This window comes from Liolophura sinensis, chromosome 1, assembly GCF_032854445.1.
Source record: "Liolophura sinensis isolate JHLJ2023 chromosome 1, CUHK_Ljap_v2, whole genome shotgun sequence".
Taxonomy (NCBI): Eukaryota; Metazoa; Mollusca; class Polyplacophora; order Chitonida; family Chitonidae; genus Liolophura; species Liolophura sinensis.
The window spans coordinates 89,362,320-89,384,433 of record NC_088295.1 but is presented as its reverse complement, the minus strand read 5'-3'; the positions used below and the strand labels follow the sequence as shown (position 1 = coordinate 89,384,433).

Here is a 22,114-nt window from a genome sequence, read left to right as displayed (position 1 = left end):
AACCACTAGTAAATACGCCATTTGCTGCTCCTCCACAAACAACCACTAGTAAATACGCCATTTGCTGCTCCTCCACAAATAACCACTAGTAAATACGCCATTTGCTGCTCCTCCACAAATAACCACTAGTAAATACGCCATTTGCTGCTCCTCCACAAATAACCACTAGTAAATACGCCATTTGCTGCTCCTCCACAAATAACCACTAGTAAATACGCCATTTGCTGCTCCTCCACAAATAACCACTAGTAAATACGCCATTTGCTGCTCCTCCACAAATAACCACTAGTAAATACGCCATTTGCTGCTCCTCCACAAATAACCACTAGTAAATACGCCATTTGCTGCTCCTCCACAAATAACCACTAGTAAATACGCCATTTGCTGCTCCTCCACAAATAACCACTAGTAAATACGCCATTTGCTGCTCCTCCACAAATAACCACTAGTAAATACGCCATTTAGTAAATACGCCATTTGCTGATCCTCCACAAATAACCACTAGTAAATACGCCATTTGCTGATCCTCCACGGAGTGAAGAGGGTCTAAACCCATCACCAATTTGATCCGTCCTTTAGGAGCGGTTTGGATGTAACTGACGAGGTATCAACTCATCACATTTCACCACTCAGTATGATATTTACATGTTTGTAGCGGTAAGCTGACACTCTCTGTCGTGGACTATAATACAGGAAACCGTGATTGAGATCACTCTTTACTGCCGGGAATATAGCTGGTAATTACATGAAGGTAGGAGCAAGCCACGAAGACAGTACAGCTTCCCTTCTGCGCGATGTACCCCAACCGTATCGGGCGAACACTTCATCTGACCTTATGGAATGGCCCATGGAAATGTCGGAGTTCGCTGACATCCACCGAGGCACCGTGGGATCCACAATGTCGGACGTTTAGGCAAACCATCATATACCAATCAACCGGCATTAAAGCGAATGGACAGTAATTGGCTAATCGGATGAGATGTTGGTATGCTGTCAATTAGTTGCTATTTGTTCACTGCAATCATCATGGACAACTAGGTTGCCATTGTTACCTCACGCTGATTTACACGCAAAAAGGAATTGTGCACAACATCCCATTCTCCAGACCAGTCAATGTTTTACGGTAGCCCAACGTTCTTTTGACTATAGCCGCATTGGATGTCCATTATATATTATATAGCTAATAAAAAAAACTCGAGTAAAGGAAAATGTTTCATTTGTTTCACAAACTGTCTTTATGTTTCGTAGATTCATCTGGTTTTACTCTCCATACTGTAGTCAGAAACTTATTATTATTAAATGTTCTACGATATAGTTCTATAGGCGTGAGTGAATTACAAAAGATGAGAGTATTATTTAATGGACAGTCCATTTTCAGTACGTTATGGCGTTAGTAGGAAGGACTAGTTACCATGGTTTCTTTTTCAACAGTTCGTGGCACAAGATTCAGAGTAGTATTCTTCAGAACTCACATCAAAGCACTAAAACCACCTTTGTGTACGAAGAGATATTTTGCCCTTTAATCAGCAAGGCTTTTAATAACGGTGCACCAAAGGAAAACGATGACAACGGGTTTTTTCTTCTTGTCAGGTTGATGTAACCATTAGATAGTCAGTTTACTGCAGTTAACAAACTACCGTCCACCGAAAACAGTAAACGGTGAAGTCACAACCAAACCAATAATTCTGGCTTTTTGGATAGATGTAATTTTTTCGAATATGGTCATAATTATTCTCAAGAAGTTTCCACTCGCACTACCGCGATCTGGATAAGGAAGTAAGCGTGCTTCATCCTCAGATATATACCTAAACAACCGGACACCTGACAAACCAGACACCTGACAAACCAGATAGCTGAGAAACCAGATGCCTGAGAAACCAGATGCTCGACAAACCAGATACCTGACAAACCAAATACATGACAAACCATACATCTGACAAACCAGATACCTGACATACGAGATACTTGACAAATCAGATACCGCACAAACCAGATAGCCGACAAACCAGACACCTGACAAACTAGATACCTGACAAACCAGATACCCAACAAACCAGACATCTCACAAACCACATACCTGACAAACCAGATACCTGACAAACCAGATACCCGACAAACCAGACAACTGACAAATCAGATACCTGACAAACCAAACACCTAACAAACCAGACACCTGTCAAACCAAACATCTGACAAACCAGATACATGACAAATCAGACATCTGACAAAGCAGATACCTGACAAACCGAACACCTGGCTAACCAGACACTACATAAACTAGATATCTGGCAAACAACACATATGACAAACCAGCTACCTGACAAACCAGACATCTGACTAACCAAACACCTGGCAAACCAGACGCTTGATAAACCAGATACCTGGCAAAAAACACATCTAACAAACCAGATACCCGACAAACCAGACACCTGACCAACCAAACACCTGGCAAACTAGACATCTGATAAACCAGATTCCTGATAAACCAGATACATGTACCTCCCGCAACCAGCGATCTCCTTGATTAAACGGGCAAGTCAGCAATATCGATAGATTCCTTAAATGAGGATTCAATTGCTAGTTTAAAAACAGATGTTCATTACAAAATTCTTTAATGTACAATTTCTAAACAAAATTGAAAAATACAAAGAGTAACTGCAAACCGAACGGGATTGCCGACATTATTACTTTATATTAATTAAGGGTGTGTTTGTTTCTTTGTCTGTCGATGGCATGTTTTCTCATTCCGGTTAAATTTGGAGGGGCTTGTTCATCAGACCAGATATTAGATTCCTCTAGACACCGTCATGTGATCTGTACCCAGCTTCACCTGATCCATCTCATGGTGGGATCTCATTCACAGCCACCACGTCATTGTCACAAATCCTTTGCTCGACTTCAATTCTCCAGGAAATCTTAAGGTCAGCTCTCTTGTGTAGTGACCAAAAGGCCAATATGTGTGTTCAATGTAGCCCGTCCACGAGCTTAATCCTACATCTGGCTACTCTAGAGAGCGGAAGCATCACCGCTCTGTGCCAACCTTCATCTACCTGCCACTGTCACTTTTACCTAAATCAGCCCTAAGATGATAGAGTAGCTAGACGACTTCAATACTAAAGGCCATGTTTGACAGTTTGATAAGTTCTGAGGTGTCACGCGATGTTCTGGCCTCTAATCTTCACTACATTGATCTGCATTGTCCTCTGACAGTGTTGTGGGTTTTAAATGTCCACATCTTTCTTTTCTTGTGATGTGATGGATATTTCAATTGAGTATGACACGATATACTAGCTTACCATCTATCTCAGGGTATTCAGTGACACAATATGTTAGGTTTCCACCTAATGGTAGCCAGCGGTCATACAAAAAATATTATATCCTGGCTAGTACAATGTAAAAATAGTAGAAATAGGCATACGTAGCAGCCCTCTTGCAAATTTACTTTGTCAGAACTGTATCAGAGCATTTAACACGACAAATGGTCAAAAGAAGAAGCGTCCGACAACGTTTGTCAGAAACAAACAGAAGAAAAAGTGTCTGATTGTTATATCCAAAAATGTTCATGCTGATTATTAGTTTAATCATTCTAATATATATAATATATAATATAATATATATAATCTGTGAATTCACTTTTATTCACACACACACACACACACACACACACATATATATATATATATATATATATATATATATATATATATATATATATATATATATATATATAATTGAATAAAAGTGAATTCACAGATTCTCGCCAAATGGAGCATTAATATCTTAATGTTATTCGATTTAAGTTAATTGACACTATGGCAAAATTGGTTTCCACCTCAGCATGTCAATAAAGGAATGCCATGAATAGTACAGCGACTGTTCCAGCAAACCAGATGTAGACCACAGTGTGAGTTCCAAATGCGAGACCACAAGTCTTCAGATTTGCCCAAGAGTGGCTGGTGCCTGGCGGTGTGAGACATTAATCTGCCAATTACAATGCTAGCAGTAGGATTCAGCAGTTGATAATAAACGCTATTTGGAAAGTGAATGACCGGCGTGTTGAAGAGGTCTCTAAAACAGCCCGTCACAATAGCCCGCGCTTTTACTGCCCGCGGCACGCCAACAATACCATAGTTACTTTATAATACTTGTGTTTGTCTGGTCGTCAACATCTTCAACATTGATTTGTTCCTGAGGACAAGACGACCAACGACAGGCTTTGCTTGTCATAATGGCATTTTGATTTTATTTCTAAAACCTGATAGATTCTAGCCAAACTCCGCGAGATAATAGGGTAGCCAATGAAAGGTTAAACCAAGAAAGCCTATTAAAGTGTATTCAAGCTGGCCGATTTCTTTATTTGAGGACAATGGTGCCGATGGAGAAAGGCGTGTAGAGTAAGTCTAAACTAATATACGGCGTGGTACAAATCAATAATAAACCAAGGTTAGGCAAAATGGTGAGCAGGTATATCCTTAACAGAGGTCTTGTCGAAACGCTAAACCATCTAGATAGAGAATAAAAAGGTTCCTTGTTCAGTGTATCGACCCATCCCGCTCCGACCCCGGCAACTGTCAACTCTCATCACCAAACACTATTGTCCCGTCAGCTCCTGGGCATCTCCAGCCACAAAAGCTCTGATTGGAGACAGCTTCGACATATTCCAAGTAATAATTTGTCCAGACCAAAATGGAATGATTGGTAATTGTTCTCAGATCCTTTCGCGTTTGATTATTGTTACATTCGATGCAGCAAATCATGGGCAATAAAGCAGAGTAGCGAGCAGATTGCCCTCACCTAGTCCCAGGACATTACTGACAATATTTTTGTATTACTATCGTCAGGCTGATTAAAACTTGCCCTGCCTTCACAAATTTAATGTACACATAGTTTCGAGTGTCCATTTACGGTAATAAGTCAGTAATAGGGATATTGCGCGCTAAAAGTTCCTAATATCCCTCCAGTGTCATTGTTTGTAGTCTGACTTTTTGTCTATGAAACAAGAAATTAATGATCAAGTCACAACAAGGTATGTTTAGTTGATCTAATTTCTTTGCATTTGAGTCCTTCTCAAAGTGAAACTCTTTGTGTAGCCTGCATGTCAGTTCAGGAAAAATAGATTAACCTTTTTAAAGTAAATTTTTGAAATAGTGACAATATGACTTGGCTGCCATTATAACATATTAAATTAGCCGGTAACTCCATTTTAGCTACTTTTAATTAAGCTGTTTTAAAAGGGACTTTTCCTTCTAAATATAGACATTTTGAACATATACATGGTAAGGATTGGCCAAACGGACTCGACTGATATAAAAGACTTCAACTTATTCATAAGTAAAATTAATTAACCTCTTTTCAAAGTTGTTACTCTTTGCAAGAAAACAAGTCAAAACTCTTACATATGATGAACACAAAACTCAATCAAGCTAGTAGTATCAAGATGGTAGTAAAACACGAAAAACTTTTAAGACAATTCGTCCCATTAATAAATACAGGACACTATCAATAAATATAAGACAATATATTACACGTGCATTCCTTTTAGCTAGCAAGTACACGGATATCATACACCTGAATTTAATACTGCCAGAGTTACATATACACAAACATGAAATGAAGTAGTTTGTGATTGCAGTTATTACCTTGTGTTGTCTAGCGATTGTTCATGAACGGGTCATTGGTGTTCACCTGTTAAACAGCGGTAAGGACATGGGGCAAATAATATACTTATAGCGAGAAAGGTATTCTACGAAATGTATAGCTACGGGTCTGAATTATCCGTTGAAAAGCTATTCATCAACCCTTGAAATCAGAGTAAGCCAAAAGGCTTCTGTGAAAACGTTGTCTGTTAAATACCTGTTGAAAACCAATGTATTAATTTACATAATCATGGTTAGCCAGAATACTTCTGTGAAAACGTTTTCTGCAACATGCTCCCTTAAGCTCAATATATGATAACATTCAATCAGGGTAAATCCGAATTTTCTGTGATATGTCGGCTTAAAATCAATACATTAAACCATTTAATCATGATAAGACATAATACTTCTTTGAAATCGTTTTCTGCAACATGTCCACTTTAGTTGAATGCATGATAGCATTCAATCAGGGTAAGCCAGGATAATTTTCTGAATATGTTGCCAATACATTACACGATAAAATACTAGGGTAAGTCAGAATATTCTACTTCGTCAATAATCAGAATAGGTTAGCTACTATTGTGCTGTAAAAACGTGTCTGTGGTTAAAATTGTTCGGAAAACACTGTGCAAAATGACAAATTTTATCGCGATAATGTTGTTCCAGTCAAAGCTGGAAGATTCACGTGATTTTGTTTAAGGGTAGGAGAATACGTCATGTAACGACATTAAAACATCAGTTAGCAGTGGCAATCTTAGGTGTTATCCTATAATCCACGTAATCAAACTTTAACGATTCGTACAAAGAGGCCAGACGTTCACATTAAACATTGAACATTTGAAGTTAGAAGACATTCGTGTTAGAAGAAAACCCAAGTGGCGAATGAACAGGCAGGCAAATTGTAATGGCAGATCTTAATGAAACTCGCACAGATCAATTACTCCCGTTGAAAACGGACTAATTGAAGACAGCGACATTTGGCGGCCGACTGTCTGAGCAGAAGCCCCCTGGGAATAACCAACAAGTGACATGAGCTCATGGACAACGAGGCCGTCTTCGTTGACCAAGAGTAACAATAGCACAGGCTAGTTACTTCTAGCGGTTCGTTTTGTTTTCTGTTTTATTTCTATGGCCACGGTTACAATGTACTCACAAAATGAACACATGTTTTTGTAAACGTTTTGTAACGAATAGTTTCCTCTAACTGACATGACAGAGGTAGGACTTCGCAAGTTTTTCGTAATATTTGATCAAAATCGTCATGTATTCCGATCGTTTAACACTCCACGGAGTTGGTAAGTCAGACGGCTAAACTGTCCTAGTGAACTCAGGTCTTCCCCACTAAAGCCTAACAGGGGGCATAGATTTACTTGTTGAATCAATGTTCAACACTCCGTGCAAATATATCTCGTGTGTGTTAGCTAATTGATCTTCCTAAGTGTCCCACATCATGATCCAAGAACCGTATCCCACACCCACGTCCCACATCACTGTACCGCATCCCGATCCCACACACATGTCCCACATCATTGTACCACACCCATCTCCCACACCCATCTCCCACATCACTGTACCACACCCCGATCCCACACACATGTCCCACATCATTGTACCACATCCCGATCCTACACCCATGTCCCATATCATCATCCCACAACCGTATCGTACCCACGTCCATACCGGCCCGGATAGCAAAGTTGGTAGAGCGTCCGCTTCGGGACCGGCATATCCAGGATCAATCCTTGATCGAGTTACACCTAAGACTTTAGAAGAGGAAGTTGTAACTTCCTCGCTTGGCGTTCAGCATGGAGGGGATAGTGCAACGACTGGTTGGGGCGGCTTTACTTGCCTTCGGTAAATCGTCTCAGTGAAGCAGCACTAAATAAAAGAGCAGTGGAAATCCGTCCTGCAACAAGGAGGCACATTAAACGTACATGCACCCTAAGGATTCCTTCGTCGTCATATGACTGAAAAATTGTTGAGTACGACGTTAAACCCCAAGCACTCACTCATACCCACGTCCCACTTCATTGTACATCCCGATCCCACACCCACGTCGTACAACATGATCCCACGACTGTATCCCAAACCCACGCCCCACATCATTGTACCACACCCCGATCCCACACCCACGTCCCACACCATTGTACCGCAATCCGATCCCACACCCATGCCTCACATCATCATCCCACAACTGTATCCCACACCCACGTCCCACATCATAGTACCATATCCCGATCCCACACCCACGTCCCGCATCGTTGTTCCACATTCCGATCCCATACCCATGTCCCACATCATTGTACCACAACTCTATATTGGACATGCGTCTCACATCATTGTCCCACAACTCTATATTAGACATGCTTCTCACATCATTGTCCCACAGCTCTGTATTAGACATGCATCCCACATCATTGTCCAACAATGCTATATTAGACATGCGTTTCACATCATTGCCCACAACCGTATCTCACACTAGAGTCCCACATCATTGTCCCATAACAATATCCTACATTCGCGTCCCATATCATTATCCCACAACCGTATCCCAGACCCGTGTCCCATAACATTGTCCCACAACTCCATATAAGACATGCGTCTCACATCATTGTCCCACAACTCTATGATAGACATGCGTCATGCATCATTGTCCCTCAACTCTATATTAGACATGCGTCTCACATCATTGTCCCACAACTCTATATTAGACATGCGTCTTACATCATTATCCCACAACTCTGTATTAGACATGCGTCTCACATCATTGTCCCACAACACTATATTAGACATGCATCCCACATCATTGTCCCACAACTCTATATTAGACATGCGTCTCACATCATTATCCCACAACTCTATATTAGACATGCTTCTCACGTCATTGTCCCACAACTCTGTATTAGATATGCGTTTCACATCATTGTCACACAACTCTATATTAGACATGCGTTTTTACATCATTGTCCCACAACCGTATATTAGACCTGCACTGGACATCATTGTTCTACGTCAATAACCCCAGACTCGCGCGTCACATCATTGCACCACATCTCTATCATAAACCCGCGTCCCATTACCTCCCCAGACCTGTGCAATAGACTTGTTGCCAAGGCACTGTCCAAGACTCGTATCCCAGACGCTACCCGACATGTGCCCAGACGCCGTTCCAGACCAGTGTCCCAGACCTGTGCCTCAGACGTTTTGCCAGGCCCGTTCCCTAGGCGCTGCCGTGTGAATCTTGTGTCAAATAATACACATGTATTGTGTCACCAGAACATGCCACAGTGTTACAATTAAACAATTTCATTGGTCATATTTAGCGTCCAAGAAAAAGTAATTATATCGTGTTTCTACTCATGATTTATTGAACCTCAGGTATGGCACACCTACGCGCCCGAACAGCCCATGACGAACAAACATTCGCCAGTGAAACGCGTGGCTAGCAATATATCTAAATCCATCAGATTCCATCTCTGACCAAAGAGTAGTAGATGTACGATGGTTGCAAATAAAGAGAGAACGATTACTCACCTATAGGCCAGCTGAAAGGCGTGCCCCTGTGTGGCGATGTCACCTTGTATAACGACACGACAACTTAGTTTCAGGTCATCGTCTGGAAAAAAATAAAAGTAAGTCACTTTAGTGGCCGACAGTCGTTACCACCAGTGTTACTGTAATGCTATCTTACTGTTCCGATGCCTCTTCACGTGACAAATGCTTTTTGTGCTCTCGTCTCACTCGGTCCCCATTAAAAATAACCGCTGGTAACTATTGTCCAGTGTGAAGACTTTGTATACGGAATAACGTTACAAACACAGAAAGCCATGTTATCTGTTCGTTTCATACCTTTGCGTTTGCAATAAAAAGGTACCCGTCAGTGTAGAAACATCGATTGGTAGGAGTTACTGTTATGAAGCGTAAGTCAGTGGTCACACAGCGCTGAATTGGCTATGCCGTGATTCTAGCCAATAAGCTAATTAGAGAAACAGATTCGTGTATCTAGTATACTGTTGCAACTGATAACATCCCATCTTCTGTCAACTGAAGACAATTTGGGTTAGAAAGCCGCCGGCACATGCACCTCTTCCTATCGTGTGATGTAGCTTTATGTGGGCTAGGAACAGCAACCTGGCTGGTTCAATCGTCTCAACTCGGTCACGCTAGATTGTCCATTTGCCTCGAGATTATAGCGTGATATCACATCGTTCTAACCATCAGTGCAAGCTACGCAGTTTGTCGCGTTTTCTTATTGGATTCGCAGACACTGAGCACTTTTCAGACGAAACACTCATGAGCTTGTTCTGTTCTATTCTGCACTAGCAGTTCTAGCCTATGATAAACTTCATCCACGCTTCCACGTTCCACGTAGCAAATAAAATCTCAATGGCCGAAATGAATGAATGAATGAATGATTACGGCTTAACGCCACGTTGGCAATATTTCAGCCATAATGTGGCGATCAATGACCGAAATGAAACATAAAGACGATTCAGCGTGATTGAAACCTATCTATAAACTACGCTTGTTCTTAGGTTTTAGGATTTCCAGTTCTTTAGCGATTTGGTATTAGCGATGATTTGCTCATAACAAAGCTAAAAGCGATAGTTATCAGAAATCCGTTATGCCCATATGGCAGTAAGAAAATGGAGACTCAAGGCCTGGCCTTACGACAGCGCTGGGTAACATATTGCTCAGCGACCAAAGGCTGCGTCTGCCACAAGCTCCATGCTGATTAGACAGATAATCCTAGCCACGGATTGCCTTACCACTAGTTAAAGGTCATTTGTGACAGGGATTTGTCCGCTCACAAATGATGGCACTTCCATGAACTACTACTGTGCTTGTATGTCAGCATTCGGCACAGGCGAAACAAACACGGCTCGGAAAGCCAAAGAATTAGAAAAGGTGATGTAGCAGCAATCGCCAAGGTCGTAGTGTTTCCGAACGAACCGTTGTAAGGCAATGGATTAGCCTTTCCCCAGCATCTGTATACCAGCAGTGCCACCAGTTGCTGTCTATTTCCACCAACCGGCAGAAGTGGCTGACCAAAGCAGCTGACTTCAGCGACCGGACAGTAGTTGATAACATTTGAACACTAGTTCACTGAACAATACACCATACCCATTAAACATGTCCAAACAAATAAAAAGATTGATGAAAAAAATAGAATAACTAAAATAACGGCCGGTTAAAGTTCCCTGTAAAGCAAACTGTTAAATATTAAATCTTTCTACCTTAGGAATCGTTGATGTCCTATGTACCTTATTAAAGGCCATTGCTCAGAACGTTTTTTCTTCCATGCCACCAGTATGAAGATGGTCACACGAGAATTATTATGAGTTGAGGTCGGTTTCATCACTCTTTTGAGATCTGACTGATGTTAGTTGTCTCTTTTGACACCTGTGAAGACTGGTCAGTCGTAAATACACTCCCCCGTGGTCATCTTAACCCTATGTTAGCAGATGTGCAATGAACTTTTCAAAGTTCGACACTCAAATCAGTTAAATGGAGCCAACTCTGACAGCGGTAAGCTCCAAGTTTAACCAATATATCTAAATCTTTATGCTTTATGGGTAGAATTCGTCTGGGCCATATTTTCTCCGTTTTTCAGGTAAGATGTGGTCTTTTCCATTCAGCGTGTTCCAGCCATGCCCCAGGAGCATCGCCTACCTCCAATGAGGATACTTCAGTACATCAAGGGCCATAACCTCTTTCAAGTTGATTCCAACCATTCGGGTATCTATATTACTTGAAGTTAGATAGTTGCAAATCTGGATCTTAGCCATCAGTACCATGGGGAATAACAGTTGTATGTGACGTGTGGCTGCGACATGTTCTACATTTTCAGGTTAAGTGAGGATAAGTAAAGGTATACTGCAATGAAAAGAACGTTTTGATCTTTAACGTTGGTGAGAAACACTTTCATTGTTTTAACCCGTCACTATTTTTCGTAAGAGCTTTGCTGCTTTCTTGACCACAGATAATGAGAAAGTGGTGAAAACTTGAACATATTATTATGATCATATTCCACGGGAAGTTTGTTTTCAGTTAATCACTTTACTTGACACAAACTGTCAGAATGACCAGTTAAGCCCATGCTCACGACACGTGTTTCATTGATTTCACTAAATTTATCAAATGTCTATGTCAAAATCTATATACAAATAGTAGTGGTCGCCATACAACTTTCGCCCACTTCCGGTCCAGAGTTCAGTAATCTCCCCGGTGTCACAGTTCTGTATTTCCTGCTTGCTCATGTTTTTTCAGATGTAGTCTGACAGGCTAATCTGTACTCGAATGCTGTTATTTGAGGCCTCCCTGAGGCGAGGTTTAAGTCTGTCAAGGAAGCTCAAAGGCTGGACTTCCGTCATAAACAAACGTAGATCTCTCTTTGAATTCCCAGCTAAGTCGGCTGATTATGACTACGCTGGGGTGGATGTTTACGGTTTATTTCCCTTCTTATTCAGGTAGAAGGGAGCAAATTCTATTGAAAAACAATTTAAAAGGTACTCAGTCTTCACGAGATCTCATTTTCCATTGCTCTGGTAAAAAATATGGAATCGTCAGGATAAAACTGTCACCTCTGCGGATTAATGTCGCTTCATCTGAACAAAAATGTCTCAAGAAGCTGGCTGGCAGCATGATGATTCTACCAACGCTCAAACTGTTAATCTCAACGGAGAACCTGCTGACCTCTTTTAGCTTTGCGCAACGTAAATAAGTCTCTTGGACTTCATTCAGAAGTTACCGATTCTGATTTTAAGGCTGGCGTGTGTCTTCGACTTCAAAACATCCTGAGCATCAAGGCGAAAGCAAAGTCGGTCAAAATGAACATTGAAACGATCTTTGTATTCAAAGAGTTCTTTGCTTAGGCCATCAACCATGCTGGGGTAAGGAGAAAGCGCCAGATAACAACGCCTACGACAGGCAGGGCTCTTTCTCCAGATCCGTTGCAAAGTGCATATTGGGCTTGCAACGACGGGCAAAAAACGTTTTTGATTTCTTCAACATCTAGGCGACATTTAGAGTGCAGGGTCACGAGATTTCACGAAAACCTACCCAATCACTCAGTGGGCCCTTGGCCCTAATTTCATCCCACACTCTGGATAACGAATGACACAACAAAAGCTAAAGTAACTATAGTGAATCTGAGGTGCTGGTCACACTGCTAATTAAGTTCGTGTTACTGGCTCAAGAGAGTCTACAAGTGACTTGTCCTTTTCCATACTGACGTACTATCAAAGGTGTATTTAGGCTACACGTAGTTTTGAATGGTCGGTAATCCTTAAAACAATGTACACACAGTAACTATGGGAACGTACTCATGCGCATGTACTGTATCAATCATTAACCTCGGATCCGTTTCCATTATGCGATAGCGACAGCGAAGAGGCGACAGGAGAGCAACAATGTCCATTATATTTATTAGCACTCATATCAAACACGATTTGCGTTAAATCAGACTTAATACGCTTTAACATAACTATTTTTAACATCGGCAAGAAAAAATTCTCACCATGTTTTTGTGGGTTCGACTTGTGTTCATAATAGTTCGATCTGTCAATAAAGTTATTTTTGAAGAAACCTGTTGATCGTCATGGTGACTTGTTAAACATAACAAGAAAAGAATAGCGAACTGAATCGATCGGATGTTGTAGCGGTAGCTGTGAGGAGACATGCTGTGCGCGATTTGAGCAGATGGACAGTTGGCAATGCCGCCGTGCGTCTCTCTCACTAACAACACGACGCATGTCACGGGAGTTCACCCACACATGTACACCAGCCCCATAAGCTCAGATATAAATCAATAAGCCATAGAATGGACCACAGATATTGTTGATGTGGCAAAATAAAATGACCCTTATCTTCTGTGGTTTGGTATTGTACCAATGATCTCGTCAGCTGTTGTGGCTTTACGTTATTGAATTAATGCTTATGCCCCTTACAAACTATAGGAGCTATATAGATAGACGAGTGGTCTCCCTTGTGGGCGTTCTCTGTCTTTTCGCTGACGGTAGTGTTTGACCTACAGAGATAGGAATTTCTTTGGGAAGGTGAGAGAGGACAGAATCACTAAATCAGAAAAACTACAGCATTAAGCTAAGGCATTTCACGCAATCAAGACAATTCAGCACGTCAGTTTTTGGACCAAAAGGGATGGCGGAACAGGATATGAGTGACTGTACATGATAACTGTGACAAACTACACGTATCTAGTCCACGACTACTCTGATACCAGATCGTTACGACTTCATTCTCTTACTAGATGCGATCGAAGAACATTGAAAACGTAGATGAGAATGAGATAAGTCGATATCAAGGTTATACTGAACGTTATCCAGCAAACATTTCTTTACATGGTCATGCTTCGCTAAGTACGGAGAGTTTTATCACAAATTTATGCGAACCACAATCGCCTTTTATGAGAAAACCCACTCGTAAACTGGGCTGGATTCACTTGGGCTGTTAAAGTCAATAACTACCAGGCGATACACGCAATAGGATTAGTTCTAATCAAATAACCGATTAGATAGAATTAACGTTACTGTGTGACAGGCTAGCTTGCCGCATGCAATAGGCCGAGCACGGAAATGTCAGCCAGATTAGAACATGGACCAGAGAAAAAGGCGCCACTGACGGAAATTCACAAAATCATTTGTCAGCCTTTCCGTTCTTTGATGTCGTCAAATCACTTAAAAATTATAATCCATCAAGATTCATGCCTCCAGTGACGGACTTCAATGACGGTAAAACGAACGGTCTCTTTGGCACAATGTAGTCTGCTGGAAGGGAATAGCCGGTCCCTCGATACCAGTGATTGGCAACTCCAAATGGTGGGCTGAGAATCAGTTCTGGCCCGAGGCTAACTAAGGGATAAAACGGGTCGAGAAGGCCATTTTCAGGACGATTCTAAAGGGCTTAGCGTATTGCCGGATTTATAACACTTGAACACCAACCAGCGACATGCACAAGTGGCCACTGTATTATTGTGCATATAATTTGCCCTCATCACCTCTCTCCATCCCTTCACCCCATCTCCCTTCAGTCCGCAAGCATCAGTCTCGCTGAAGATTGATTAGAAACTTGGCTCTGCTCGGCAAACGACTGTAATATTCGTTAAACTGACACAGCTAAAAATCTGAACGACTGACAATAAGACCCAATAAGAGAGTTACCTGCGTTAAACCTTGTCTGGGAGAGGAAGAGCTAGTATATAATAATGCTGGTCAAATATCAGGCGAGGTTAAGACCAGTTTCGCTTACCTACCCCTGTAATCATCAATCGCCAACGTCTAGCTTTTAGCTGGCAGAACTTTGAGGGATAATCTTAATGTGTACTTTACATCGGCGTCTCATATCACACCCATGAGTCTCTGTATAGCCCCTGTCTCTAATCGACACAGGGGCGATCTGTAAGCTTACGGCCAAAGACAACCACAAGCATCTGCAAATTAAGTTAGAACTCACCGATAACGGTCGATATTAATGTCTGTGTTATTGTAACATACGCCATAACCTTATCCAAGCAAGTGAGTAAGGAAAATAGAAATAGAATGTAGTACATATGTGGTACAGGCTTTGCAATGCTTAATACATACTATGTACAGGAAAAAATGGATTCAATAAAGCGTCATGTAACCCGGTTTAATCATGCCTCACAATGGTCTTGTCGAATCCTTTATCTTTGATAACATGCACGAAGACGTTACCGCCATTTTATGTCATGGCACACTTTATGTCACGGCACATAAACACATTTTATGTCACGGCATAAACTAACTTGCTTATTGATTAATATCATCTCTCTGCATGTCAAACAGTTCATCTGCATCTGAGAAAATGTTTAACGGAATACAACCAGGATTTAGTCAGTCGAACAACGAGGAGCAAATACGTACTCAATATAAAATAAATAAAATAAAATCAGTTATCAAGGAGCATGTGATAGTTTGGACACAGGTGTTTGGACAAAGGTCTTCTCACAGTAACTAATCAATAAGACTATAGGTGCTGTTTGTTTTGGTTAAGTGAAAAATTATTCAGTATGGTGTTCAGTCAAGTCAAGCATCATTTTCCCAAAACAGAAAGAACTAAACAAATAAGTAAATAAAGATAAAGTATATAATGGTAGGCAAATCTATAAATCAACTTTTCATCAGGAAAACACGGTGTGGCGTTATTCTTACCCCACGCACATGTGGTCAAAAGGCAAAACAAAAGGTTTGGATGAAGTAAGCGGAAACAGCTGCGTCCTGGGGATATAGAAACGCCTGACTGGATAAAGCTGATATCATGGCGGCGCTTTTGTTTGTGTCGATGAACGCAATTTTGCTTACATTGAACTGCCATATCTCCCTTATGCTTCATCATAACAACAGAGAGTTGTGCTTTTTAATCTTCTTCTTGGATATTTTATCGATACATACATACATATGGATTGAACATAAAGTTAATGTATCCCAGACTGGCATCACTGGCCCTTACCTGAAGTTGATGTACTCGACACTGGGAGGAGGTATTGAACTAAAATTTATGTACTAGTTACCGGGATAAGAAACTTGACTGAAACATAGCTGTTGTACGTTACATTCAAAAGGTGTACACGCTTATGGAGATTTGTCCCTTCTTCTGTTCGACTGTATGGTTGACCCATTCCCTTGAGTGGCAATTGCTACTAGGCAAAACGATACAGTGGACCTGTACTTGAGTCCCAAAATACTCAAAATTGGAATCTGTGGAATCAAAGGCAAGCGGATCGTTTTCGTAAACGTTTCAGTTGTCTCTTCAGTTGCAAGGATTGCTGACGCTACCAGAATAAGGTGTCTGGTGTAATGCCTCGCGCAATGAGTGCTAGTCAAATCCGGCGTGGCAATATTACTCTGTGTTTGATGTCTAAATTCGTACAGTTTATGCAATCAGGTCTTCACCAGACGTCCCATCAAGTCGTAACAATATTGCCGCAAGCTTGATTCCAATACCAATAGGGACAATACCAACGTGCCAGCTTACACAACTCTCTGCCGGAGTAATCAAAGCACTTGTTTGGACTGCTTCTTTCTGCCTGGGACTATATGCTAGATTTCAACCCGTCGGTAACTCTATAAACTCAACAGGATAAGAGAGAAGCAATGAACCAAAATAACGCTTAGTGTGTTGGACAATACTCTAAGATTTCTTGGATTAAACTCTGCGTAGAGAAAAGTCGTTACTGCGAATGATCTTTTCATGTTAGCCAAATTCTTCCCCAGAGCTAGATCGATCGCCGTATTGCGTATTTCGTGATGTTAAAATGGAAGTTTTTGTCTCATACCAAGTGCACTGTGGTCGATTTCGCGGACAACCTCACTGAAATATAACTGCTACTGGTTACAACACAACAAGCAATAAACACAAACATGTATTTTAAGATTCAATAACCGTTAGGCGCCTTATAAAAAGTCGTCAACGGTATATTCATTACTTGACAATATACCCGCAGTTTTATGTATGGGATTCTGGTCAGTTCAGAGCGCTATTTTGCAGACCTATATACCCCTTGTGTCCGAGTACGGGATAGTGGTCAGTGAACATGGACACGTCTGATGACTACTCAAAAGAAACAAGTGAAACGATAGCCTAAGAATGATACAGCTTACAGAGCGCGTACTAATTCAAAATCAATGACAATCGATACAGGAGAAGAACAATCGGATACCTTACAATGACCAAACGTGAATTGCTTCCAAGAAACAGCCAAGCTTTATGTCCGGCAGTAGAGATCAATTCAGGAGGATATCTTTGGTTTTACCCACTCAACAAACTCACGGTCTATGAGGTCCGGGTTCAACGCCCTAATCACACTGTGCTGGTTCACGTCATAATGGGGCCGTGGAGCCAAGCTTTTCCACCTCTGTAAAAGTTCATCATTCCGATTGCAGGTATAGGAAGGACAAAGACAAGCTCAGCAAGCGGGCTTGATGGTTCATTTAGATGCAATGGGAATTGTAGCTGGCTTTATTGTTTATTAAGCCGCATCATGACCTTGTCACAAACGTGAATAGAAGCAAGCCTTTAATACAGACGCCTCCAAATTAACTTAATGAATAAGTAATATCGTTGCGGGAAACATGAAGAAGTACCATCGAGAAAGGGTAGAATCCATGACACTTCCAGGATAATTGCACTGCTCTTTGTTATTCACATATATATGTAACAATACCAACGCTAAATAGGAACAGCCATTATTAAATAACTTATAAGGCTTCTATGAAAACAATTGCGTCTACTGCAGGCAATTTTGGCAGCTATTGGCGTCAATAGCAATGGTTACACGTACACAGAATTGCTTTCCCGGAACATTACAGCTTTCCGGCCTTGAAAGTCCTTTCTGGACAAGTGTGGGTTGCTGAAAATGCAGCTCTGGGATGTGGCAATCAATTTGCTTAAGCCCTCTCAGCTGGAGTTTGTTTTGTAACTGGTTAGTTTTTACTAGGGATTTTATGCCTCCGTCCACCTGGTGCATGGGGGTAGGACTTTGGCAAACAGTTCTATGAATCTGTGATACAGCGAGTCAAAGTCGCCATGCCTGGTAATTTAGCCTGAATTAGGCGCCTCCTTTGTGACCACAAAGTAATTCTATCCTCCAAGATTGCTTTCATTATACGCAGCTCTGGCTGTCATGGTGTCCAACAGGGCCCGTAAAGCTGGACTAATCATAGAGCTTTACGGTGTAATGATATATCGTGTATCGTTGGAGTCAGGACATTTACCTGCTCCCCCTATGGGCACGTGTGCCGATTTGATGGCCTTGCCCCTCTGGTTAATACACTTCTGTGTTCGTGAACGCCTCCCAATCCTTCCCCATGCCCCCATCCACCCAACAGCATAACATTCGAAACCTTAGGGATCCCTGTCCAGATCTCAGTAACGTGGTATTTGACAAACTTTGACACTGGCAAATCAACAGGTAGTTAACAGAAGAGTCACAGACAATCCGACCACCTCATTACAAATCACTGTCATGTTTATTCACAGCATGTTAAAAGACAACACATTCGACATCCACTTATCCCTAAGTCCGTTATTCACTGCGACCAAAAGCTAAACTACGCACTGGACCGACCAGAGATTTAGGTTACGCGAAGAGTCATGAACAAGGGATAGGATTTCTCCCATTATTAATCATAAATCCATAATAACATGGTGATAGATCCGAGATGTGCGAAGTACCTTTTATATTACATTACAAAAAGGACACTAAAATTAGGGCGCATGCAATATGACATTTACATTCTGTTAACAGCATACACATTGGACCATAAGCGAATGATGATAACACCCAGGCATTTCACTTGGATGTTCGGAGTCAAATGCGAGCTGTTATCGTGGATTGGAAAGCAATTCACATGTCTCTACATCTCTGTTACAGACAAGATAAATATTGTCACACTAGGTCAGGTGCAAAACAAACTTGGTCGATATCTATTTTTTACCATCACAGAAGTGCTTCGTTTTTATTCCCCTAATGGAAACAGATTTTTTGCCGCTTTCTAGCCTTATCTGTTAAACACTTTACGCTCGACACTTTAAACCACTTGGGGAGCTATTTGAGGTGGGGACCATCCATTACCACATCAGTCAAAAACGAATTTCAAAGTCATCGTGTGAAATGATGACATTACTTTACGGTTGCCAGCAGCAGTGACCTCTTACTTTGAAAAAAGGAAAATATCAAAGGATAACTTGCTGCATATCTTTGCTGATGGTTGAACATGTGTCTGGGTCGCGATAAGGAACCGTCGTCTCGTCATTGAGTTGATAGGAGCAGAAAACCAGACGTGCCCTGACCGATAACCATGAAACATGTGCTTGTTATTTGAGAGAGAATGTCAAGCGTTGGTTATTGTGTGATTGTAATGCAATTAAACATAAGATGATTGGAGTTGTATGGCAGGATTCGATGTAGAGTATTTTTAGCGATTAACGGGGGAGTGTCAACGTGATAGTTCGACAACATGTGTGGCCACAACTTTACCATCATTATCTGTGTTACACACTGGTTTCTATGGATTGCTGTCTCTGAACTGGGATAACACCATTACAGCTGATCCAGGAAACACAATGATGTTAGGAAAGACCTGGCTGAGTATCACCGTGCAATTCCCTCAAATATTTTGACATCCAGTAAGTTATGGATTTGTTGGGTTTTTCGTGACTGGTATTAACGTCGTGTGCAAGGGTTTATTGTTGGAGTGACCGGCGTAAACCACCAACCTTTGCAGGTTCCTGACAAGCCTGTTGACCTATGGTCGCGGTCGGCTCAGCAAAACCTGACTTCAAACGCATAAAAACATTATTTAAGGGCAGTCTTTAACCGCCTAACCATTTACTGTATAGTGGATGTGAGGTAAAATATATTGAAATGCATTCAACATATAAAAATCAACAGGCTTGTCTTGAAAACATATCGTGCATTCTTAACCAATTTTTACCTTAAAAAGGTATAAACCATTGTCTTGCCAGAGAAGCATTTTCGCCATGACTTAAAACTACAACTGTTGAAATATTTCATTTTTTTCTTTGTTTTCTTACTGATAGCTACTAGAACTGTTGGTTGTAGTGTGACCGCCTTGTGTTACCAGGTGGTATGGACCTCTACACGGAGTTCGCTCAGCCCAACTCTGCTTGACCACTCCGAGACCACATAAAACTGCCAACAAACCCTATTGATCACCGATCTTTTATCGCATAGAGTGAATCATTTCACAAGGTTATATTCTGCTTGACCGGTTTAAGAGGTTTGACGTCTTTCGAGAAGAGGGTCCCGGTGGATAAAAGCGGCGCCTGGAGAGGTGAAAACCCTCCCACAGAATTGACCAACATCAATCACTAGCAGACCGAATGCGCAGAGCTGGACACCGAGTCATGGCTCTGCGCATCATTAGGCAAAATGGCGTCCGGACCATCTGCCTACTTTACACGCCCTAATGTTGATAATGTTGCTGTAAAGATAAACAATTCGGCGTTGTAGCGAACAGCATCTTCCTGTTTCCGTCCACTTTGTTTACAATGTGCTTACCTGCGTTATTTTGCTCTCCACTTTACATTCGGAAAAAAGTAACTAAACAGCACACTGTATGACCATACTCTTTGCCTTAACAAATCTGCAACACGACACATGGTACTAGCATTGCTGACATACTAAATATCCACTGGTCATATCTTTGCATCAGGCTTATATATTACCACGGCAACACCACACAATGTACTAGCATTGCTGACGGACTAAATACCCACTGGTCATACCTTTGCATCAGGCTTATATATAACCTCGGCAACACAACACAAGGTAGTAGTATTGCTGAGAGACTATATACTCACTGGTCATACCTTTGCATCAGGCTTATATATTATCACGGCAACACAACACTAGGCACTAGCATTGCTGACAGACTAAATACCCTCTGGTCATACCTTTGCATCAGGCTTATATATTACCACGGCAACACAACACAAGGTAGTAGTATTGCTGACAGACTAAACACTCACTTGACAAACAGTTACATTATACAGTAGCACAATCACCTGACACACAATGCTAACGATACTAACATATCCACTTGGCGTGTTTTCAGCTGAGCGTTATTACTTTACCTCCGTTATGTTAATGTTGTCTGCTGTTGGTGAACTAACATGGAGATGATGTTCAGCTGGGAGAGTGTATAAACGGCCGACCAGTTCTGTGTGGGGCTTCTTATGCTCTATATTCAGCTGTAGTGGCAAGCACTGACCTAATTCATGAACCGAGGAGATTGACTGGAATGTAAAGAGGGTTTTTTCTGATATAGATTTAACTGAAAAGTGAAGGGATCACATGTACACAGTAAGGTCAAACAAATAAACCTCTAAATTTGTCATGCGCCTTTATAATTAGCAGTATACAGCAACGGGATGATTTATAAAATCTCTTGTTTTCTTAATTTTACCCATTCATTAATTTACTGATTACATTTTCTTACTCAGTGCAGAAAATTGCATGCAAATTTATCTATGAAAAAGGCACCATACTGTCCCCTTCCAAGTGTAAAACTCTTGGACACGTCCGACATTGAACTGTGATTATAAATACCTAAGAATTTCTTTCTATTATGGTGAGTTTATTACAGTATTTATTCTGGTTATATAACAGAAAGCGACACAGTGTTGTATGATTCTGTTAAGTGACACAGTTTTGCATGGATTTCATCGACGGTGCGAAGCCAGTCTGGATTAGGAGAAGCCATGTATCAACGTAAATCTGGTTAGGAGACCAATGTTAACTAAAGTGATACTTCTTGTATATAATGAAGATGAGATTGGGCATAGCATTGATTGTGTGCCTCAGATGTTAATGCAGATAGAGTCACTAGGACAGGGGGAGTGAGTAGAGCTCATCGGGCAGATCAATAGTGGGTCAAATCAAAAGCCTGACTGAATGAATACGCAATCAACAATAG

At 41.3% G+C, this 22,114-nt stretch overlaps 2 protein-coding genes across 2 annotated transcripts in view; both read right to left on the bottom strand.

Annotated features, from left to right (window-relative positions):
- The window catches only part of LOC135481766 (sex peptide receptor-like), a 138,464-nt gene that overhangs the window by 74,943 nt on the left and 41,407 nt on the right, over positions 1 to 22,114 (bottom strand). Inside the window, exon 3 of the mRNA XM_064761451.1 lies at positions 9,171 to 9,252. The gene's annotated coding sequence lies outside the window, so the exon portion shown is untranslated. The remainder of the gene's footprint in view (positions 1 to 9,170; positions 9,253 to 22,114) is intronic.
- On the bottom strand, positions 7,642 to 8,079 carry LOC135465374 (uncharacterized). The gene has a single exon (XM_064742602.1). The coding sequence runs from the start codon at positions 8,077 to 8,079 to the stop codon at positions 7,642 to 7,644; it is 438 nt and encodes a 145-aa protein (XP_064598672.1).